The sequence below is a fragment of the Suncus etruscus genome, chromosome 10 (genome assembly GCF_024139225.1).
Source record: "Suncus etruscus isolate mSunEtr1 chromosome 10, mSunEtr1.pri.cur, whole genome shotgun sequence".
NCBI classification, from domain to species: Eukaryota; Metazoa; Chordata; class Mammalia; order Eulipotyphla; family Soricidae; genus Suncus; species Suncus etruscus.
Window position 1 is genome coordinate 29,799,719 of NC_064857.1, and position 24,387 is coordinate 29,824,105.

Consider the following 24,387-nt stretch of genomic DNA (forward strand, 5'->3'; position numbering starts at 1 on the left):
TGTGTGAAGTAGGGACATTTTCAGAGAACAGTGTGGGGCACTGACTCTAGAAAAGTGTCTTAAAGGAAGAACTTTCTAAAGCCTTGCCATGAAAGATAAAGAGGGGAAGAGGAGGTATGTGAAAGAAGATGAAAGAAATAACATGGTGTCTTTATAGTTGTGAAAAAAAAAAAAGACTAAATCCACACAGCATCTTCAGATGCAAAAATTGATGGGCTTCCCAAAGATCTATTTTTCAGTCCTTAGGTGATTTAGAATATTTCAAGGCCTAAAGACAAGACTATTAGCATTCTCTTGGTAAAACTTGGAAACTTAAAAAACTTATTTTATTTTTTCCCAAGTCAAATTTTCTTTCTCTATATGCTTTTCTGTACTAAGTTTACAAGCTATTATATGGCTACAATATTCATGAAATATGTCTCTTTAATGTTCAGAATATTAATGTTTACTGAGCACACACAACAGTTTCCACTTTCCTTTTCTAAACTGAACAGTGCTCTTGAAATACTTAGGAATACTACATTTATACAATATTGTTGAATATCTACTTTGTAAAATTTTTCTCCTATATGGTTTAATATGTAAGATAGCATTTACATTATTAAAAGATTACTTATTTGCAATGAGACTGATATGAAATAATATTATTTCAATTCTTTTATGTGATACCAGGGATTAAACCCAGGGCCTTACATATGCAAGGCAAGTTTCTACCATTGCATTACATCCCTGGCCAAGATAATATCAGTTATTTTAGCCCATGAATTGTATTAAATGATTTAATTAAAAGAAATACTTTATATATTATGTTCAATCCCAAACATTATTTTATTTCCATTATTTTAAAACTATTTTACCTATAGTGAATTTTAGTAATAAAGTTACTACTATTTTAATTACAACCAATTTTACATGGAAAAAAAGCTAGTATATACAATATACTATATATACTATATATAATATATATATATACATATACAATATGCTTCATATTCTTATTGTATTTAACCTGGCACACTGTGACACTGTATCATTTTTATTACATATATGATTTTCCTATTTGAGTTATTTAGTTGTGAAATTATGGGATGCATGGCGCACCAGAAGTAACTTGTTCTTGTTTCAAGCCAATATTTCCAATTAATTGACACCCAGAAGTAAGTCAAGTTTTTCAAGCCATTTGCCATTATTCTTGGTTTGGTATCTGATGTTAAGCCAAAGTCTTTGAATTCCTGAATCATTATTATTCTTACCATGATCTACTATGACACATGTTAAAGTAGTTTTTAAAAATTTATGTAAACTGGATGCTTGTTTAAACTAACTTTCTATATTAGTAGACTTTTAATTTATGTAATCTCATATTAATTGTTTGGAATTACATTCATTAGTTCATCCCTCAATAAAATTTACTAAATGCTTACTTGTATTAGACAGGTAAGGTTTTATAAGTGCCTGTCATAATTTTCTAGTGTCAGAATCATGTTAAACATAATATATTTCAATTTTTTAAACAAAAAATGTACTTCATTTTTTTTCTCTTGCTAATGTGCCTTAAATATAATTCTTTGCAAAATACACATAACTCTTCCTTTTATCTTTTTTCTGGGGCTGGAGGGTTACATCTTGAAATGTTCAGGGGCTCTATGGCTATAACACTCTGAACATGCCCAATCTTGTCTGAAATGTTCAGGGGTTATTCCTGGCTCTGCATTCTGTAATGACTCCTGGCAGCAATCTGAAAATCAGAGATTAGGGATCAGACCTAGGTAAGATGTAGGCAAACATCCTATTCATTATACTATCTCTCTGGTCATTCCTATCTCTGTTTTTGCAATAGGAAAAATAAAAGCTTTATCCTTGGAATTTTGAAATTAGTACTTAAAATCACTTCAAATGTTACAATTAGCATTTATAAACTTGTACAAATTAATTTAAAATATTTAGGTTAGCTTCATTTAAGATTCAAATGAGAAATACAAAAAATAAAAATTCTTTTATTTTTTTCATAAATATTCTCTGAAGTTAAGTCAACACACAAGAGATTCTCATCATTGTTTCTTGGCTACAAGATCTTCCATGATATCAAAGTCAGTGATTGACAAGTTCCAGTTTTATTCAAATAGCCTTCTGAGATAATCAGAGCACAGAAAAGCAAATGATGCCCTCACTACTCTTCATAACTCTAAATTTCAAAGTCTCTATAAATTTCTTATCTACCATGCCATTGTAAATGGAAACCTACAACAGCAAATGACTAGTACTTGTAAATGAGAACTTATTATCATAATGTCTACAGAGAATACACAAGAATAATTGTTACATGCAAAAGTATGATAACCTCCACATTCATCTCTTTGCAAAGCTTCTTCAGTCAAAGATTTCAACCTGCTTTTAATAGGCTTTTTGTTTATTTTAGGAAAATGCCACCAAGCACAGTTTCAGGCTGTATGACTCTTTTCTCCCTCCCACCATTCTCTAAAGAATCACTGAATCAATCAATCTATATACTTTGGAAATTTTGAATAGTTAGTTTTCCAAATATTCTCCATTTTCTTCTTTTGACGTTTGTACTAGGTTTTGCATGTGTGAGGGCACATAGAAACATATATGCATGTTTAGTAATATAAGTAATTTTCATCATAAATACACTAGTTGTTGGCCTTTAAGTATATTCTTGTAGAGTACACCCAACTGCACTTTCCTCCTTAGATCTCCCAGGACATTTTTGTTTATTGACTTCTTATAAGCATTGAGTACAAGTCTATACAAGTTTTCTGTGATACTTAAATAAAGTAAAATTTATCCCATTTCTACAGTGAACACATTTTGCTATGCCAAAGGGAAAATATAAAAGAAGACTGTTTTCCCCGTATAAAAATGATAAAATATTAATGTAGGAGCTGGAGTGATAGTACAGCAGGTAGGGCATTTGCCTTGCATGAGGCCAACCCAGATGCAACCTGCATCCCATTTGATTCTCCAAGCACCACCAAGAATAATTCCTGAGTGCAGAGCCAGGAGTACCCTGAGCACCACCGGATGTGCTCTCAAACAAAACAAAACAAAACAAAAAAAACTAGCAAAATCTAATAAACCAGAAGTAAAACAATTAAAATATATGAATATTTGTTTCTTTAAAAATTAGCTATTATTGTTGTTCTCATTTTATCTAGAATGTCAGAACTTTTATAAAGTTTAAATAATTAGTTTCTGATTAGTGTTATATATCTGACAAAAATAAAACCATAAATATTTAGTTGCTTCCTTATAAGTAAGATTAGATAAACTTTAATATTTAATTAAAAATTAGCTTAGTCTTTATAGGAATGTTGAACTTTGAACCTGACAGGTTCATTTTGGACACCTTTTTTTGGGGGGGCCACACCCGTTTGATGCTCAGGGGTTACTCCTGGCTAAGTGCTCAGAAATTGCCCCTGGCTTCGGGGGACCATATGGCATGCCGGAGATCGAACCGCAGTCCTTCCTTGGCTAGCGCTTGCAAGGCAGACACCTTAACTCTAGCGCCACCTCTCCAGCTCTGACATCTTTATATTTTAGCGGCAAAAGGATAAAATACAAACTAAAGCCAAACCCACCCATTAATGCAGTCACCATGTCTGTGCATCCAGCCAGCCAGACTAAATTTATTCTCTAAAGAGATGTAAATCAAGCAATGAAAATGTATGGGTATACCAAGTCACACACCTGAAAGCTTACAATTTAAAAAAAAAGAAAGGAAGAAGAAACAAAGAAGGAAAGGAAGGAAGGAAGGAAGGAAGGAAGGAAGGAAGGAAGGAAGGAAGGAAGGAAGGAAGGAAGGAAGGAAGGAAGGAAGGAAGGAAGGAAGGAAGGAAGGAAGGAAGGAAGGAAGGAAGGAAGGAAGGAAAGAAAGAAGAAGAAAGAAAGGAAAGAAAGAAAGAAAGAAGAAAGAAAGAAAGAAAGAAAGAAGAAAGAAAGAAAGAAAGAAAGAAAGAAGAAGAAAGAAAGAAAGAAAGAAAGAAGAAGAAAGAAAGAAGAAGAAAGAAAGAAAGAAAGAAAGAAAGAAAGAAAGAAAGAAAGAAAGAAAGAAAGAAAGAAAGAAAGAAAGAAAGAAAGAAAGAAAGAAAGAAAGAAAGAAAAGAGATGTCAATTCCTTGCCATGCTGAAGTCACCACAGCTACACCTACAACTATAGCTGTTTCTCCAAGCTTCACTACTCAACTCAGACTCTGCAAAGAAACCAAAATGGCCAGGTAGGCAGCATTTGAGCTAGGATTTTATTTTGGAGTGAGTGTGATCACCTTCTCTGCACCTTCTACTTCCCAGAGGCCTGACAGCAGAAAGTATGTCCCATGAAAGCCACAGTATCAGCCACAATGCCTAGAATTCTTGGACCACATGGTCACATGCACAGTCATGCAACTACAGGGAGAAAGATAAACTAGCAACAAGAGTTTAGTAACTCTCTGACAATAACTTAATGACCTCATTATGAGATGCAATAATTTTCACAAATGTTCTTGTTGCTGTACTCCTTTTTCTTTTCTTTTTTAAAAAGATAATTCTCTCCTGCTTACCTAGAAACAGATGTATTATGATCAACTACATAATATATGGTCTTTAAATAAAGTAATTTTTGTATTAAAAAACAAATATGTAACTACAAAGAGAAGCTTTTCATGAGAAAAAAGAATCAATAAAGACAATCTTATACCAAAAGAGTAAAAGTGCTATTACAACACTGTTTTTGAATAATTAGATTTTTGATAGGTTACTACTTTTTCATGCATGTATTACTTTCTGACACAATTTTTTATGCATTTGTTTTATCGTCTAATTTCTCTACTAGGATATATCCTTCCAAGAGCAGAAAACTTCTGTTCAGTTTATCACTATTTCTGAGAATATAATGTATAGAACATAGTACATAATATTTACATAGAGAAATGACTTATAGGGGTCAGAGAAATACCATAGTGGTAGGGCATTTTCCTTGCATGCAGCCAACCCAGGGATGGACCAGGATGACATGATTTGATTTGGAGCTTGCCAGGAGAGATTTCTTTTGTTTTTGTTTTTTTTTTTTTCAGCCCAAGTGATGCTCAGGGGTTACTCCTGACTATGTGCTCAGAAATTGCTTCTGGCTTGGGGGACCGTATGTACACTGGGGGATCGAACCGTGGTCTGTCCTAGGCTAGTGCCGGCAAAGCAGATGCCTTACTGCTCCGCATCACTGCTCTGGCCCAGCCAGGAGTGATTTCTGAGCACAGAGCCAGGAGTAACCCCTGAGCATTGCCTGGTGTGGCTCCAAAACCAATAAATTAATACACTGCTTCAAAAAAAAAAAAAAAGACATGACTCACATAATTGAGTAAGTGAATAAAATATAAACCAACAACAATGTATATCGAATACTCACTTAAAACTTTGCTTTTCACCAAAAATAATAATAATAATAATAATAATAATAATAATAATAATAATAATAATGGGCCGGAGAGATTGCATAGCAGTGTTTGCCTTGCAAGCAGAAGATCCAGGACCTAAGGTGGTTGGTTCAAATCCCGGCGTCCCATATGATCCCCCGTGCCTGCCAGGAGCTATTTCTGAGCAGATAGCCAGGAGTAAAACCTGAGCGCCTTCGGGTGTGGCCCCAAAACAAAACAAAACAAAACAAAACAAAAAAAAGTTTGCTTTTTGACCTGTTCCAAAGGAGTAGATAGTAAAGTGAATAGTCAAACATCATTCAAATCTCAAGGGAAAAATGGAAATATAACCTGATTTCTTAGGAAAGTCATTTAATCTCAGGATAATTTTCTAATATTCATAATAAAGGATGAAATGAAGCAGAGCCAGGAGAAAACCCTGAGCATGGTGAGTGTGAGTCCCCTAAAACATATATAAAGAAATAAAATAAGTATGTCCATTTGGTGGAAATAAAAAATGATAAGATTTGTATACAAAATCCAAAGTCAATGACAACAGAAATGATTCCCAATCGCCATCAAGCTGTACATGGAGGGGAACAGTTGCACTAGCATTACGGGGAGGGGTGGTATAGAGGAGGGGAAGTGGCATGCATGCTTGGAACAGGCGTGGAGGGAGGACAACACTGGTGGTTGGAATGCCCCTCTTTCATTACTATTATGTGCCTTAAATATTACTGTGAAAGATTTATAATTCACTTTGTCAACAATAAAAAAAAGAATGGGGCAGTTGCTAAGATCAAATCTCTTCTGACTCTACAGTTCAGGTAAATGCTTAGATATTTCAGTGTCCCAGGTTATATACCTGTGAAATTTCGAAGTGCCATCAGAGTAAGTACTAAGGCATAAATAGAATATACTACTCCTGTAATCCATGTTGGGAAGGTGCCAGAATCAAGAAAGAAAAAAGAAAAGGCAATTGTGACCACTGTTCTTACCATGTAAGGAGCATGGCTCTGTGACCAAAATAAAGCTGAAGATAAGCTCTTAGACCCCCACTTGTCAGTGAGCAACTGTGCTCTACATAGACCGTTCATATCTCCACCACATTCCTTCAACATTCATCGAGACACACTTGTTGGGGCCTGCAGCTCTGGGTCTGGGTCTAAAAGCACTCACTCAGATTTAAAATACAGGCCCAGTCAGGTTTCTCTCCCACCCCCTTTTCACTTTTCTTTCCAAAAAGAAAGTAAAAAGCAGATAAGAAGTTAAAAATACCAAAGAAAGAATTGCTTAAAAAAAAGGCCCGGAGAGATAGCACAGCGGCGTTTGCCTTGCAAGCAGCCGATCCAGGACCAAAGGTGGTTGGTTCGAATCCCGGTGTCCCATATGGTCCCCCGTGCCTGCCAGGAGCTATTTCTGAGCACACAGCCAGGAGTAACCCCTGAGCACCGCCGGGTGTGACCCAAAAACCAAAAAAAAAAAAAAAAAAAAAAACATTGCATAAGGTAGGAAGATTCTCCCAAGGCAATCAAATCCAACCTTTTATTGGTAAAGACTCATTGATAAACCCTTGCAGAAGGCCCAGGAATGTGGACGAAATGAGGACCCAGCTCTCAGCAGGCTGGACTAAAAAGGAACCAAAAAATTCAAACCAACACAAAACAAAATAACAACAAACCAACAAACCACCTCCAGGCACCCAGGCTGGAGTTCAGCACTCCTGCTGCTAATCTTTTTTTTTTTTTTTCCTGCTGCTAATCTTTGCATGGTGCTCAGTGGGACCATTCCTCTCTTTAGTAACCATGGCCTAGTCTCCCAGCTTCCAACTCAAGCTCTTTTTCACCATATACTGTATGATAAACATATGATATCAATTCCACTTCTGTTGCAATTTGTGGAATTTCTTATCTTCAATACTGAAGTTCTCAATTTCAGGCTTTTTCTGAACTGACAAATAATACTTGAGTAAAAACTCTGAAGGCTGGGGACCACGTGTACCCATCATACTTTGAACCCCAGGATTCAGAAACAGCTAGGAGAGCATGGCCAGCCGAGCAGCTGATATGTCACTGCTGCCTGCTGCAAAGTCAGAGTATTTCCCAGGAGATCTTGGTTGCATCTCTTAGTTGCCAATATTTTGTGTCACATAGAGTTTCTTTAGATAAAGAATAAATCTAATATCTACTACAATTCAGCTTCTGTTTTTCCCTCTGCAAGGAGTTACTTAGCCCTGACTTTATAGTTGACCAAGACCTTGACAGTATTATTTTTTTATTTGTTTATTTGTTGGGGTTTTGGAGTTTTGTGTGTCGTTTTTGTATCCATTTTTGGGTCACACCAGTGGTGACCAGGATTTTCTTAGGCTCTGAACTCAGGAACTATTCCTGGAAAACTGGCAAGCATATGGGGATGCCAGGGATGGAACCTGAGGGTCCAAGGCAAGTATCCTATATAATACTGTACTATCCTAAATAGTCTTGTTTTGACACTATTTGAAAGATACTCCTAGTGAACCAGTAGTTTAGATGATTAGTATCATTAAAGTAGGTCTATCTTACTAAGCTGAACCTAAGAAAAAGGGGATACCTATCAAGTACCTGAAATGTGTCTTTTCCCCAAATTTAATTTAATTATTCAATTAATATTTTTTCTTGGTATTTTTGTCATTTTGTTAGTTCTTTTGTGTCTTACAGAAATAAATGTTTGCATTACATATCTTAACCCACCCATACCATTAATTTATATTGTTATGAGAATTTTTATACAAAAATTTACATTGTTTTTAGTTTGGGGGCCACACCTGGTGATGCTCGGGGTCAATTAATCTTGTATTAAAATTAAACATAAAACTATGCCTTTAAAAAAAAACAAAAAATATGCCTTTTGTAATATTAATAATGCTATAAATTTTAATCCAATATTTTTATAAAATAGTTTAATAATTAAAATATGCATATTATGCAGGTGGTATTCTTATATTTACAATATTGCTGAGGAAGCTGAGAACTTAACAGAACTTAAGTAAATTATCCAAATTCAGACAGTCAAGAGCTAAAATTTAAATTCTAAAATCTATTTCTAAAGCACATGTTAGCTTGTCTTCAAAATTCTGATATGCCTATTAAAATGACTTATTACATTCAAACTTTTATTTGTAACGACATATTAAATGTCTTGAAGTTGTTCGGTAAAATAACTATTTTAAAAGTGCAATGGATTCGTTTTCAGAGAAAACTCACTGGGGTTCTTATGAAAGTTATCATTTTTTTTAGGATTGAAGATACTAGCAATCAGCTATTATTCACTTTCTAGTTGCTTCCCCTTAGCAAGCATTTCTAAGTCTCCCTGACTAGGAAGGACCAAAATTAATAGCCTGATCCTTGAGTAGTCCAGTGATATAGGTTAAATGACATTTGTCAAGAGTAAGAAAAAGAAAATGTTTTATAGTGATGTGAAATGATAGCTAAGTGTGTTAGTCTAGAAGCAGAGAACTTCTCTACTCACACTATAGTCTCAGCCCATTCCAAGATATCTCATAATTTGGGTAGACAAGGTAGTGTCAGACCATGATGGGCTCTTCTTAGAATAGTCCAGAAGATCTTTCATTAGCCTACAGTCTAGAGTCCTGGGAACAGTTTAGTTCCCAGCCAAGAGAGCTAAAAACACTGATGGCTATATCCCTAGCTATGACCTAGAGTAAAGAGGGAAGATGCCACAGGAGCTCTGAATCACTCCAAACTTCTCTTTGTAAGCATTGTCCTCAAAGCAGCCTCCTCATCATAGTGACTTCGCATCAGCTACATACATTTAATTTCTTTTCTTTTGGTTTTGGGGCTTTTCTTTGCTTGGGTACTTATAGGTTGCTCCTCAAGGTGCTGGAGCGGATGGCATTATTTAGATGTTATACAGGAATAGAACCTGGGCCTCTCATATGTAAAGCATATGCCCCAGCCCTCTGAGCCATCTCCCTGGGCCTACATACATTTTTAAAGGTCAGGTAAAGAATCTACAGTTGTAGTTTTCCAAGGCTCATATTGGCTCAGAGCCTTCCCAAGCCACTCCTGCAAGGCATTACATAATATAAGGAAGGGCTCCAGTCTCAAAGGGCTGGTGTTAGGAACCAACATTGGAAGAGATGAAATAATTGAGAAAGACAGAGTCTCTCTTAGGATTACTTGATTTCCCATCTCAGAGAGATTCTTTGCCCCAACCCACCCCCAGAAAAGAAAATTCTTTAACCACAGCTGAGTGCCACCACATATTTTTCTAAAAATATCTGTAGCAGGTAGCAAGCATGGTCAGAAAGACAAACAAGCACACCATACAGAAGGAAGGAAGTTCTGTGATCTTGACTTCTGGGATATAATTTGCTAGCCTGACAATATAGGACCATGGACTTCAAGTGAAGGCCCATAGAGGTTTACTCTGTGTTGCCTTGCAGACTGGACAAACTTCTCTGAGGTTAAACCTGTGGATGTGACCGTGGAAGAACAAAAGATACTTTTGGATGACAGGTGCTCATTGTGGCCATGAGCTCATGGCTCATGGTGGCAGTGCTCTGTTTTCAGGGTCTTTTAAAGTGGAGTTGTTTGTATTTAGTAGAAAATGGCAGATACCTCTGAGAGGGTTTGAGCTAACTGGTGCATTTTCCAGATGAGCTACTTAAAGTGTCCTGATAGGACTCTGCTTATCAGAGTTGTGCTTCTTCAATATTTCTTTATTTTACTAATTTTGGGAATACTGTGGCTACACCAGCAGTAGTCAGGAGTTATTCAGAGCTCTGCACTCAGGAATCACTCCTGATAGGCATGGGGGAGCATATGTCCCACAAGCACTGCCAGGAGTGATCCCTAAGTACAGAATCAAAAGTAAGCCCTGAGTATGTTTTTGAAATGCATAACAAAACAAAATAAAACCCAAAAAATAAAATGGTGCAGGGAACTATTATACATCCTTCCCAGTAAGCTGCAAATACCTATGAAACTGTCTGTCATTTGACAGATGTTTTTGTGAGTAATGATAGTGGTTATAATCCTGACCTTCAGTATTCAAAAGCTCTTCCTGATATCTATCTGCTGACTTAACCTCCAACCTGTTCTGTCTTGTTGTGTTCTCAAGAGTGAAAGGAAAAACAGCTGCTTCTGATTGCTACTCTGTCTGGTGTCCAGGAAGACGCTCCTAGCCTTGCTCCCCCACCCCCATGTCCTCTGAGGTTGCTAAATGAATCTGGTGCCCTTTGCATTTGCTCAAGGCTAACCAATATCCACAGGGCCACTCTCCTGTCCTCCAGCCTCAAAGTTTTGATGGAATTTCCAGGTGATCCCCATCAGAGGTCTCTGAGGAAGACCAGATCAAAATCAAGGATAGACATGACCTCACTTTTCCACAAGCAACACACTTCTATTTATACAAGGAAGGCTCAGTATGGATAACACAGCAGAGTGCTGATTCACTGCTTAATGAATAAGTTGTATTTGGCCTGGGATGTAAGTAAATAAGAGGATTCCATATTAATCATGTATCATTTCAGGAATATGAATGTGGAGGAAGAAAAGACTTGAATGCCGTATAAATCTAAAAAGAGATAATTAAGTCATGCTTTAGAAACCTGCCATTGATTTTTTTGATATGATTCACCTTTCTAATGATAAATAATAAGAGCAAGACATGTGTTGGGAACTTAGAAAATGCCACTAGTCACTGTAAAAAGCACCTATTTATGCTTATTTCATTCCTCACAGTAATTCTTTATAGCAGATATCTGATTGGATTGTCCCAATCTTATAGAAAACAGATTAAATGTACATGTGAATGGATGTTAACAAAATGCTTAGTTTTAGAAAGAGGCAAAATGAGAAACACACCATTTGTAAAACTTGAGACATGCTTATAAAACAATCCACATTATTAGACCAAGAAATGTGTTAGAGTAGTTAACTATGGGTAGGAGAACAGGAGTGGGAGACAGAGATGAGATAATGGAGAACAGGCAAAGAGAGTAGTAGCCTTGTCCCTATTGATAAGAACAAACCATGAACTAAACAGTTCTGTACTTCGGTTCTCTTTACTTGAAACCCAACTTTCAAAAATGGCAAATAACCCCAAATTTAGAGAAGAGAAAAAAAATTAAACACTGTTTAGGGGCCAGGAGTAGTGGCACAAGTAGTAGGGCATTTGCCTTGCATGCGCTGACCTAGCACAGACTATGGTTCGCTCCCCAGGCGTCCTATATGTTCCGCAAGTCAGGAGTGATTTCTGAGTGCATAGCCAGGAGTAATCTCTAAGCACCAATTTGCAAACCTCCCACTTGTCTTTCTGCTAAATAGTTAAATAATTTTGCTTTCCGCAATTGAAGTTGATATTTGTTTTTGAGAAGAAATGGATTTGCAATAGTCTATTGTTTGTTTTTGGACCACACTTTATGATGCTCAGGACTTCCCTTTGACTCTATGTTCGGGGTTCACTACTGGCAGATTTAGGGGACCTTGTGGGATGCTAGAGATGGAACCTGAGTCAGCCTCATTCAAGGCAAGCACCCTACCTGCTCCAGCCCCATGTTGGCGATATTTTTTTCTTTCTTTTCTTCTTTATTTTTGGGCCACACCCGTTTGATGCTCAGGGGTTACTCCTGAGTAGTCAAAAATCGCCCCTGGCTTGGGGGGACCATATGGGATGCCGGGGGATCGAACCGCGGTCCTTCCTTGGCTAGCGCTTGCAAGGCAGACATCTTACCTCTAGCACCACCTCTCCGGCCCCCTGTTGGCGATATTTTTATATGCCAACCTAAGTGTGAGATAAAGAGCTAGTCATACATTTATTTATTTGACAAATTTTAACTGCATGTTCACTGTATAACAGTCAGGGCTGACATGAAAAAGCCAGAACTCTAGGCTGAATGAGCTCCCAGTTTTTGAACAATTCACTAATCACAGACAGGTCTTTTTCTTGCCATTGGTTTCTGCAGCCAGATCCACATTTGCCTGGGAGAGGGCAGATGTGCTTCCTAATCTGCATTACTGAGCTCTTTGTAAAACTGCGTGTATTTCCTTGAGAAAATGTTGCTATAATGGTAGACGATATTCATTTCCATTACTAGAAATCTTTCACTAGTCAGAAAAACGTATTAGAAAAATCTGCCTTGTTGACACATGGATGGATTCTTTCTGTGTCAAGAGATGAAGAGTTTTTAGAAATGTGTCAGGAAATTGGTCATTATATGAGGAAAAATTGAAATGTTAGAGCTAGTACTGCTATGGTAGTGCCAAGGCAATCCCAGAGGCTACTTAGATTGCTAAGACTTACCTCAATGGCTTTACAGGTATCTTCCAGCTGGCTGATCAGGCCTTGTACCCGATCGTTGCTCCCCACAAGGATTGCAATGCCATCGCTGAGCTCAGACTAATGCAGAAAAAGAAGGTCCAGAGTTCTTAGAGATTTGCTAATCAGCTGATCTTCATAGTATTGCCCTTAATCTATAAGCCATAATATCCCTGAAGAGCAACAGCAGTGCTTGGGGGAGCCTGAGAACATCCTGAACTTACAAAAAAAAATTTCTGTAGTGATATGTACATAATTAATTTGGGAAGAGCATTTATAATTTTCATCAAATTCTCCTACCCTCCCGCTCACTGGGGATCTTAGACTACAGAGCTCAAATTCTAGGAAGAATTCAAATTCAAGGAAGAATGACTGTTTCTATTGAAGCACATGACCTCATATATATTCTAATCAAATGGACAAGTTCCCTACTGGCCCATTGGTGAAATAAGGTTGGCAGGTTAGCAGTAAGTAAAAGGACATACTGAATTTGATCCTCTTGAGAGCACTGTGGCTAAGACCCTAAGGTGAAAGCCCCCCTGAGAAGAGGCCCAAACTAAAAGGTTAGGAAACCAATTTAAGCTCACTGAGGGCAATATTTTAAAGTTGTTATTTAACTAAATGTCATTCATTGTCACTTAATCCATTAGGAGGAGTAGGGGAGAAAAAATTACCTTTTAGTAGTAAAAAAAAAAAACATATTGTGTGATTAGTTCAAAAAGTATTCTTTGGTTATCTATATAGTCTGAATTCAAGTCCAGGGAGCAGCCTGAGCTTGAACAGGGTCTTTGAACATTGCTAGACTTTATCAACCTCTAAAGCACTGAAAAATCAGGGAATTCTTGTCTCTGCACCCATTCCTGACCTTCAGCTGTCCTTCACTGCCATCCTCCAAGGTTTGAGTCAAGCACAGATCAAAGAAACAGCAAGAGGGAGCCCTTTTTGTTCCCTTCTTTTAGGTCTGGCATCTTTTGCCTATGCTTGCCTCCAGCTGAGTAAGAGGCATACAAGCCTGCCCCAGGGAGGGATGGATTGTTGCAGAGAAAGCTTTTGGGGGGGTCCTGTTACCTTCTGTCTCTGGAACACATGAGTGAGGGGAGCCACTTCGCAATCCTTGTGTGCCCCGAAGACCTTGCACAGAGAGCAAGTGGGCACTTCGCAGTTCAGACAGTAGATATTAATGCGTTCCTCTTCATGTTCCTCACACATGGGCTGGTCCGACTTCTTTTCTGGTCTGGGAGAAAATAGGGAGAGAAATTATTCCTTTCAAGTAAGAGCAGAGTGGAGATATGTAGTCATAACACAAACCTCAGAGAGTCCCTGGACACTTCAGCATCTGCTCCAGGAAACACCCGAAGTCCCTTTCATGACCCAGAGCTTAAATTCCATTTCCCTAGAGGTCAGCAGTAGTGTGCTGATAGATGTAAGGGGAGCATCCTGATAGGGTAGTGAAGACATAGGGCATGGTGTGCCATGGAACAATGTGTAGTTTCAAAGGTTTGAAGGTTTGAAAACCAACTAGAGGAATTCCTGAAAATTGAACCCAGACTCTCACGTTAGGAGTATGCTCTAGCCCTGTTCCAACATGAACTTTGATTTCTCAAGGATCACTTTCTAAGGGTTAGAGTCATAGTTCAGGGAGTAAAATCTTTCCTTTTCATGCTGGCAATTTGGGTTCAAACCCTGGCACTCTATATGGTCCTTCAAGTCCCACCAGAATCACTAGCACTGCCAGGCAGAGCCAGAAAGATGTAAGCCCTGAGCACAGACAGGTGTGGTTCAAAGATTTAAAAAAAATCAACAAACCAAAACATCACTTTCTAATCATGGGTTTAAAAATTATGGGTTTAATTTTTTCTTATTTAGGTAATGAGAAAATAATTTTGGGGGACATACCTTGAATGTGTGGATCCCATTTCTACTTTTCCAGCAGGCCAGTACTAACCCAAACTTATCCAAGCTGCAACAAGTTAATACTGGAGCATTGGGTTTGCATATGTTTGTGAGATGAAGAACCAAAATCATGAAAGAACTAGTGACAAATCATTGCTGCTAGGTAGCTGGGTGGAACAGCTCAGTTTCACAGCACATGATTATGCATTCCTCTACCCATCATTGTGGATCCATCATTACAATCAAGACAAAATTATGATAAATTGCGTTATGCTAAGCTCGCTCCTCTAGAGAGCATAGTGGGAGATGTAGCCTTCTTATCCAAAATACCAGGATTTTATATATCTTTTTTTTTTTTTTTTTTTTTGGTTTTTGGGCCACACCCGGTAACGCTCAGGGGTTACTCCTGGCTATGCGCTCAGAAGTCGCTCCTGGCTTGGGGGACCATATGGGACACCGGGGGATCGAACCGCGGTCCGTCCAAGGCTAGCGCAGGCAAGGCAGGCACCTTACCTCTTGCGCCACCTCCCGGCCCCGATTTTATATATCTTAAGTAAAAACTGAGCTAATACATTTTTTAGAAGTTTAGGGAATTTTAAATATGTCAAAAAACCTACTAATGTTTCCAAACATATGATTGTTTATAATTATGTCAGATTTGGGACTGAATTTTTTAAGTTGTTTTCAAAAAAAATTTTTTTTTAAAAACTGGGTTTGGAGGTAGTTAGGGTACATGCTAAGCAATATCCTACTCTAAGTTCAATTCCAGGTACCACATGATTCTTTGAGCATTGCTGGATTCAATCCTAGAGTTCACATCTATCCCTTACCACCACCACCACAAAACACACACACACACACACACACACACACACACACACTACACACATATACTTACACTGTTGGGGATGTGGCTTTGGGGGCCTTAGCTCTGGGGTGTTTGGAGTGATTCTCAGCACCTTAGAGACCAAACAGCATCATATCTGCTGAAACTCACCCCTAACTATCACCTCTATGTATCCTGAACACTACTTGGGAGACTACAAAAGTAAACAAAATTAAAAAAAAATCTTTAAACTATAGGCTTTTAATGAGACATTAAATTAATGACTGGACTATGAAATCAATTTAGGAGATCATGGCAAGCTTTACTAAAAATCAGAAACAGAATGGGAAATACTGTAAATTAGATACAGTAAAAAAAGTATTGTTGGGGCTGGAGAGATGGCATGGAAGTGGGGTGTTTGCCTTGCATGCAGAAGGATGGTGGTTCGAATTCTGGTATCCCATCTGGTCCCCTGAGCCTTCCAGGAGCGATTTCTGAGTATAGAGCTAAGAGTAACCCTCTGAGCGTTGCTGGGTGTGACCCAAAAACCAAAAGAAAAGAAAAGAAAAGTATTGTTATATGGAACTTTGTATTTTATACACACACACACACACACACACACACACACACACACACACACACACATATATATATATATAAATACACACATGTACATCAATACACATACCCATTATACTTGAAATAATATAATGAATGTAAGGCTAAACATGCATGTACTGGTCATTGGATCACAATGTAAAATAAACTTCGTAGTGTGATAATGAATACAAATTTCATAAACTCTTGGTATTGCAGTGCAAACCCAGAAATTCACAGATGCAATGCAAGTGCTTTACCACATCACCAGTTCAACCACTCATATAGATGGCTGGGATCATGTATTTGCATGTCCATTATTTAGACAAAGGAAGAGAACTACTGATTTAGGTATATTAATCACTAGATAGAAGTCAAGTGTTTGAAATTGAGGTAATTTGGAAGAGGACCCCCAAATATAGTAAGGAAATTAGGTGACATCTAGCTTTAAGGTTTTAGAACTTGATTTCACAAAAGAACTTTTTTTTTTTTTTTGGTTTTTGGGCCACACCCATTTGACGCTCAGGGGTTACTCCTGGCTATGTGCTCAGAAATCGCCCCTGGCTTGGGGGGACCATATGGGACGCCGGGGGATCGAACCGCGGTCCTTCCTTGGCTAGCGCTTGCAAGGCAGACACCTTACCTCCAGCGCCACCTACCCGGCCCCCACAAAAGAACTTTTTTTTTAATTTTATAGTAATATGTATTTCTTGAATCCTTTGATCTCCTGGCTTGATATCTATCATAGGCTTGAAAGCCAAATGAAGAAATTCAATTTTACAACTGATAAAGTTACTCCCCCTCTTAGGCCTTCCTATTTCTTTGATAAAAATTATGAGCTACTTCAAAATAAAAATTATTTTTTAAAAAATTATGAGCTATTTGAGGTTAAAATAGCTCAGCTCAAGATTTATGGTTTTACAGAGACTGGCACACATCACAAAGAACAAGAACAAACAGTGATGGTATAGATTCTGGGGCAATTTCTTGTTTCACTTTCCCCTTTTAAATTAGTTCCTCTACTTTAAATTTTTTTTGAATTTTTTTTAAATTTAAATTTTTAAATTAGTTCCTCTCTCGTGAACCTCTTGGGAGTGGGCCGAAAAGAGACTCCAGAAGAGCACTTAGCTACGCGGCCATGCACTCTTTCGAAGGAAAGAACACCATCGCAACAAGAAGAAAATATCACACTAAGAACTGTGCTGGATCACTGAAGCCCAGCATTTCTCTCTGGACTGTCTTCTCTGCTGCGTGCTCGGCCTAAGATTGCGTGCTCGGGCCTAAGATTTGATCCTGTGTGAGGCTTCATCCATGGAGGACTCCCCTCCCTTGAAGGCAAGTCGACCCACCCAGAAAGGGCGGAGCCAGAGGAGTGTGGCTGCCTACATCATTTAGCCAATGAATACCACCACAACACGTAGAAAAACCCACAAAACAAGTGTGACATGGGGAAACAACGCAGGCCAGCATCAGACATAGAGAATGAAGATGTCAATTCTGATGACCAGATAATGACCAAACAACTACTCAACTTCTCAGATAAGGACTTTAGACAAGCAATATGGAAGATGCTCAAAGAACTCAAAGAAACCATGGATAGTGTTGAACAGAACACTAATAAGAACCAAGAAAACATGAAGGCAGAAATCACAAAACTCCAAACTGAAATAACATGTCAACTAACAGGACTGAAAAACTAAGTAAACGAAGTGAATGACAAAATGGATAAGCTCTGGGACAGGGTAACAGAAGCTGACAATAGACTTGGTGCTGTGGAAGATGAGATAAATAACAATTCCATACAGCAGGAGAGACTGGAAAAAAACTTAAAGCAAATGAACAGACAATGGAAAAATTAGTCAAAGAATGGGAACAGATGAAAATAGAAGTCTACGATAAGCTCAACAGAAACAACTTGAGAATCATTGGAGTACCAGAGGCCCAGGAAAAAAATTTCCACGAAGAATCAACGGTCAAGAACATCATTAAAGAGAAACTTCCAGAGCTAAAGAATATATGTGATCAAATCCTGCATGCCCGAAGAGTACCAACCAAAAGAGACCCCAGAAAAACCACCCCAAGACACATCCTAGTCACAATGACAAATCCCACAGATAGAGACAGAATTCTGAAAACAGCAAGATCAAAAAGGGAAATTACATTCAAGGGAGCATCCTTGATATTTACAGCAGACATGTCACCAGAAACACTCAAGGCCAGAAAGCAGTGGTGGGATATTGTGACAAGGTGGAATGAAATGAATGCTTCACCTAGAATACTGTACCCAGCAAAACTCACTTTCCAGTTTGACGGAAGAATACATGGTTTCACAGACAAAAAGTAGCTCAGTAACTTTACAGACTCAAAACCAGTCTTAAGAGAAAAACTGAAAGACCTAATTGAAGACAAGACTAACCAAAAGACACACCAAATTTCGATATAAAGATGGCATTAAATCCCAGGACAATTCTTTCTCTCAATGTCAATGGACTAAATGCACCAGTTAAGAGACACAGAGTGGCTAAATGGATCAAAAAACTCAATCCAACCTTCTGCTGCCTACAAGAAACACATCTGAATAGTCAGAACAAACATAGACTCAAAATAATAGGCTGGAGAAAAATTATCCAAGCAAACAACACCCATAAAAAAGCTGGAGTGGCCATACTAACATCAGATAATGCAAACTTTATACTCAGGAAGGTTGTAAGGGACAAAGATGGATATTTTATATTAATCAAAGGGTATGTAGAGCAGGAAGAAATAACTCTCCTAAACATATATGCACGGAATGAGGGGCCAGCAAAATAGTTAATACAATTGTTGACAAATCTGAAAATAATATCAATAACAACACAATAATTGTGGGGGACCTCAACATGCCTTTGTCAACACTGGATAGGTCAACCAAAATAGGACTGAAACCCAACAAGAACATACTAGACCTGAGGAGAGAAATGGAAGAAAGAGGCCTAGTGGATATATATAGGATACTCCATCCCCAGAAACCTGGAGACACATTCTTCTCCAATGTACATGGGACATTCTCCAGGATAGACTACATGCTGGCACATAAAACATACCTCCATAAGATCAAGAGGATAGAAATTTTGCAGACTACCTTCGCTGACCACAAGGCTCTGAAATTATTTGTGAATTCCAAAGGGACACAGAAGAAAAACTTTAACACCTGGAAGTTAAACAGCCTCATACTCAACAACCAGTGGGTCCGAGATGAAATCAAGGAGGAAATAAAAAGGTTCCTGGAAACAAATGACAATAAAGACACAAACTATCAGAACTTAATGGGACACAGCAAAAGCAGTGCTGAGAGGAAAATTTATAGCTTTTCAAGCACACATCAGGAAGGAAGAAGGGGCTTACCTGAGTAGCTTAATGATGCAGCTCATAGAACTGGAAAGTGCTCAACAAAAGGACCCAAAAATAGGGAGACAGAAGGAAATAGCAAAGCTGAGAGCAGAAATCAACGAAATGGAAACCCAAAAAACAATCCGAAAGATCAATGAAAGCAGAAGTTGGTTCTTTGAAAAAATAAACAAGATTGATAGACCACTGGCAATACTAACAAAGAAAGAGAGAGAAACTTGATAACTCGTATTATTAATGAAAAAGGAGAGATCACTACTGATATGACAGAGATTCAAAGGGTAATCAGAAACTACTTTGAGAAACTCTACGCCACTAAAAATGAGAACCTGGAAGAAGTGGATAAATTCTTGGACTCTTATAATCTTCCACGGTGGAAGGAAGAGGATGTAGCATATCTAAACACCCCCATCACTACTGATGAAATTAAAACGGTAATCAAATGTCTGCCCAAAAACAAAAGCCCAGGTCCAGATGGGTTCACTAATGAATTCTTTCAAAATTTCCAAGAGGAACTACTACCAATCCTGGCAAGACTCTTTCATGAAATTGAACGAATGGAAACACTTCCAAATAGCTTTTATGAAGCCAACATCACCTTGATACCTAAACCAGACAGAGATGCTACCAAAAAAGAAAATTACAGACCAATATTGCTGATGAATGCAGATGCAAAGATCCTCAACAAAATCCTGGCAAATAGGATTCAATGCCTCATTAAGAAGATTATCCACTATGATCAAGTAGGTTTTATCCCAGGAATGCAAGGATGGTTTAACATCCGTAAATCTATCAACATAATACACAACATCAACAACAAGAAAAATAAAAACCACATGATCATATCAATAGATGCAGAGAAAGCATTTGATAAGGTCCAACGCCCATTCTTGATCAAAACTCTCAGCAAGATGGGAATGGAAGGCACCTTTCTCAATATAGTGAAGGCCATATACCACAAGCCAGTGACAAATATCCTCAATGGAGAAAAACTAAAAGCCTTCCCTCTAAATTCTGGCACAAGACAAGACTGTCCTCTCTCACCACTCCTATTCAACATAGCACTGGAAGTACTCACTATAGTGATTAGGCAAGAAAAAGATATCAAGGGAATCCAGATAGAAAAGGAAGAAGTCAAGCTTTCACTGTTTGCAGATGACATGATACTCTACATAGAAAACCCTAAAGACTCTACCAAAAAAAAGTTTCTAGAAACTTGAATACTCAGAAAATGTTCCCCAGACATACAATCACCTAATTTTTGATAAAGGAGCAAGAAATCCTAAAAAATGGGGAGAAGAAATGGACAGACACTTTGACAAAGAAGAAATACAAATGTCCAAAAGACACTTGAAAAAATGCTCCACATCACTAATCATCAGGGAGATGCAAATCAAAACAACTATGAGATACCACCTCAGAGAATGGCACACATCACAAAGAATGAGAATTAACAGTATTGGTGGGGATGTGGAGAGAAGGAACTCTTATCCACTGCTGGTGGGAATGCTGTCTAGTTCAACCTTTATGGAAAGCAATATGGAGATTCCTCCAAAAACTGGAAATCGAGCTCCCATACGATCCAGCTATACACTCCTAGGAATATACCCTAGGAACACAAAAATACAATACAAAAACCCCTTCCTTACACCTATATTCATTGCAGCACTATTTACCATAGCAAGACTCTGGAAACAACCAAGATGCCCTTCAACAAACGAATGGCTAAAGAAACTGTGGTACAAATACACAATGGAATATTATGCAGCTGTCAGGAGAAATGAAGTCATGAAATTTTCCTATACATGGATGTACACAGAATCTATTATGCTGAGTGAAATAAGTCAGAGAGAGAGAGAGAGAGAGAGAGAGAGAGAGAGAGAGAGAGAGAGAGAGAGAGAGAGAAACGCAGAATGGTCTCACTCATCTATGGGTTTTAAGAAAAATGAAAGACATTCTTGCAATAATAATTTTCAGACTCAGAAGAGAAAAGAGCTGGATGTTACAGCTCACTTCAGGAAGCTCACCACAAAGAGTGATGAGTTTAGTTAGAGAAATAACTACATTTTGAACTGTCCTAATAATGAGAATGTATGAGGGAAATGGAGGGCCTGTCTAGAGTACAGGCGGGGATCGGGTGGGGAGGAGGGAGATTTGGGACATTGGTGATGGGAACCTTGAACTGGTGATGGGTGGTGTTCTTCACATGACTGAAACCCAAACACAATCATGTATGTAATCAAGGTGTTTAAATAAAATATAAAAAAATTACTTCCTCTATGATCCAGGGCAAATTACATTAGAAAGTGGTGCTCACTACATGCTATAGAATGAATGAGGGACAAATGAAAGAGGTTTAGGGATTAAGGGGCAGTATATCCTATGCTCTAGTATAAAGACACTTATCTAGAGAAAGCATGTTAAATAAAAAAATCATAGTTGGTCCTTGTGATTGGCAAAAGATGAGAACAGCCAGTTTCTATCAATGGAAGACTCATTTATCAAATGAGCTCATAGGATGTTAGGTAAAGATGAAGAATGGTGATTTGTTCATTGCTTGGCCAAAGGATTCCCTACATCTGAGACCTTCCCTTCCATATTAAGCAAGTGTCTGAGCACTTTGATAGGGAGTCTTTTCCCAATGACAGAGTGCTTCCCAGGCATGATTCTAATGTTAACAGCTCTAACCGAAGTACATGCAGACACTGAAAATTATAGAACCATCCATAATGCTTTTCACTTAGTTTTTATTAAATTTATTTATTTCTTCAATAATGCAATCTATACTATGAGCTGCAACCTACATTCTTTTTAATATTTTTCTTGTTTAGGTAAGCACCAAAGACCTAGATGTATAGCCACTTATAAATGGGTGTATAATAAATTTTTAGACAATCTAAAACATACAACAGAATTGGGGCAAACATCATATATATAAAAAAGATATAGAAACATTGTTAATCTTTGAGGAATTCCAAACCCAGGCTTTTTGGAGCTTATTCCTGTCTCTATGCTCTGGGTCAATCCTGTGACTCAGGTGCTTGAGGCAAACAGAAGCTTCATGCATGAAAAAAACAGATGCTCAGCTCTTAGAAATATCTATAAGGCCCATAAATGCATTTTATGTAGTGAAAATAGGTCAGCTCAAGATTTGTGGTTTTACAGAGACTGGCACACATCACAAAGATCAAGAACAAACAGTGATGGTATGGATTCTGATAGAAAGGGTCTCTCATTCACTGTTCATAGAAATGTCAACTAATTCTACCTTTTTGGAAAACAATATGGATATTTCTCAAAAAAAATCTAGAAACTGAGCCCCTGTATGACCCAGCTATATCACTTCTAAAAAATATATCCTAGGAGCTCCAAAAAACAATGCTGAAAAGCCCTATGAATTCCTGTGTGTTGCAACACTTCACAATAACCAGAATTTGGTTATTAAGCCCAAGAACATATGAGTAACTAAAGAAACTGTGGTACATCTACACGGTGAATGGAATACTATGCAGCTATTAGGAAAAATGGAGTCATGGAATTTTCTTATACATCGATAGATATAAAGAGTATTATGCTGAGCAAAATCAGTCAGAGGGATAAGGATAGATATAGAACCATCACATTCATTTGTGGGATATAAAAAAGGATGGTAATAATATTATTATAGTAAAGATAACTATAGAAATGAGATCCAAAAGGAGTAGTCTATGATACGAAGCTTGCCACAAAGACTAGAAAGCTGCAGTTGGGGCAGAGAAGATACCACTATATTAATGATCACTTTGCACAAGAACTGGCTGCTGAAAGGAGTTACAGTGATATGCTCTCTACCCGTTCAGTAACAATATTGCAAACCATAGTGTCTAAAAGAGAAAAAAGGAAGAGAGATAGAGACATAGAAGAAGAAAAAAGAAAGAAGGAAAAAGAAAGAGGAAAAGGAGAAGAAAAGATAAAGGAAGAGCAAAAGGAGAGGAAGAAAAAGAAGAAAGAGAAGAAAAGTAAAGAAAAGAAGAAATGAAGATGAGGAGGAAGTGGAGGAGGAAGAAAGAAGAGGAAGAAAAAGAAGAAAAAAGGAGGAGGAATAAGAAGAAGAAAGAAGAAAAGAAGGAGGAAGAGAGAAGACAAAGAAGAAAAGAAGAATAAGAAAGAAGAAAAGAAGAAAGAAGACGAAGAAGGAAGAAGAAAAAGAAGACAAAGAAAAGAAGAAAGAAGAAGAAATAAGGAAAAAGAAGGAGGAGGAGGAGGAAGAAGAAGAAGAAGAAGAAGAAGAAGAAGAAGAAGAAGAAGAAGAAGAAGAAGAAGAAGAAGAAGAAGAAGAAGAAGAAGAAGAAGAAGAAGAAGAAGAAGAAGAAGAAGAAGAAGAAATCTGCCAGAAACAGGCAGTGGAGAGGACAGGGAGAGGATTGAAGGGAAACTGGGGACATTGGTGGTGAGAAATAGGGAAATGTGCACTGGTGAAGAGTTGTATGACTGAAAGTCAATCATGAACAACTTTGTAGCTGTAAAATATAAAACAACCAAGTACTTTATTATGAGCAACCTTATAACCTTGGTGTTTAAATAAAGTAATAAAAAAGAGCCAGTGGACTGAAGAAATAGCACAGCAGGTTGTGTATTAGCCTTGCATGTAGCTGACTTGGCTCAATTTCTAGCATCCTATGTGGTCCCCTGAACCTACCAGGAGTGATTTCTGAGCACAGATCCAGGACTAAACCCTACACACTGCTGGGTATGACCCAAAGACAAAATAAAACACACAAGCATAAAGAGTTGTAGTTTTAGAGCAAGGTGCCTCAGGGTTCAATACAGATGAGACTCTGGTCTCTGAGATCAGAGGGACCATCCCTGAGTCTCCTGACGGGTGGTATTTCAGGCAGTACATTTATAATCAAACTGATCTTAAATCTTGCTCCAATTCAGCTCCATATGCTGGCTGTGTAGACTCAAGCAAGTTAC

At 38.0% G+C, this 24,387-nt stretch overlaps 1 protein-coding gene across 3 annotated transcripts in view; it reads right to left on the bottom strand.

Moving 5' to 3' along the window:
* The window catches only part of TRIM55 (tripartite motif containing 55), a 56,021-nt gene that overhangs the window by 24,855 nt on the left and 6,779 nt on the right, over positions 1–24,387 (bottom strand). For all 3 annotated transcript variants that reach the window (XM_049781821.1, XM_049781820.1, XM_049781819.1), the window contains exons 3-4: positions 13,797–13,962; positions 12,714–12,809 (exon numbers count right to left, since the gene is read on the bottom strand). In XM_049781821.1, the coding sequence (XP_049637778.1) occupies positions 12,714–12,809; positions 13,797–13,962 (262 nt within the window). The remainder of the gene's footprint in view (positions 1–12,713; positions 12,810–13,796; positions 13,963–24,387) is intronic.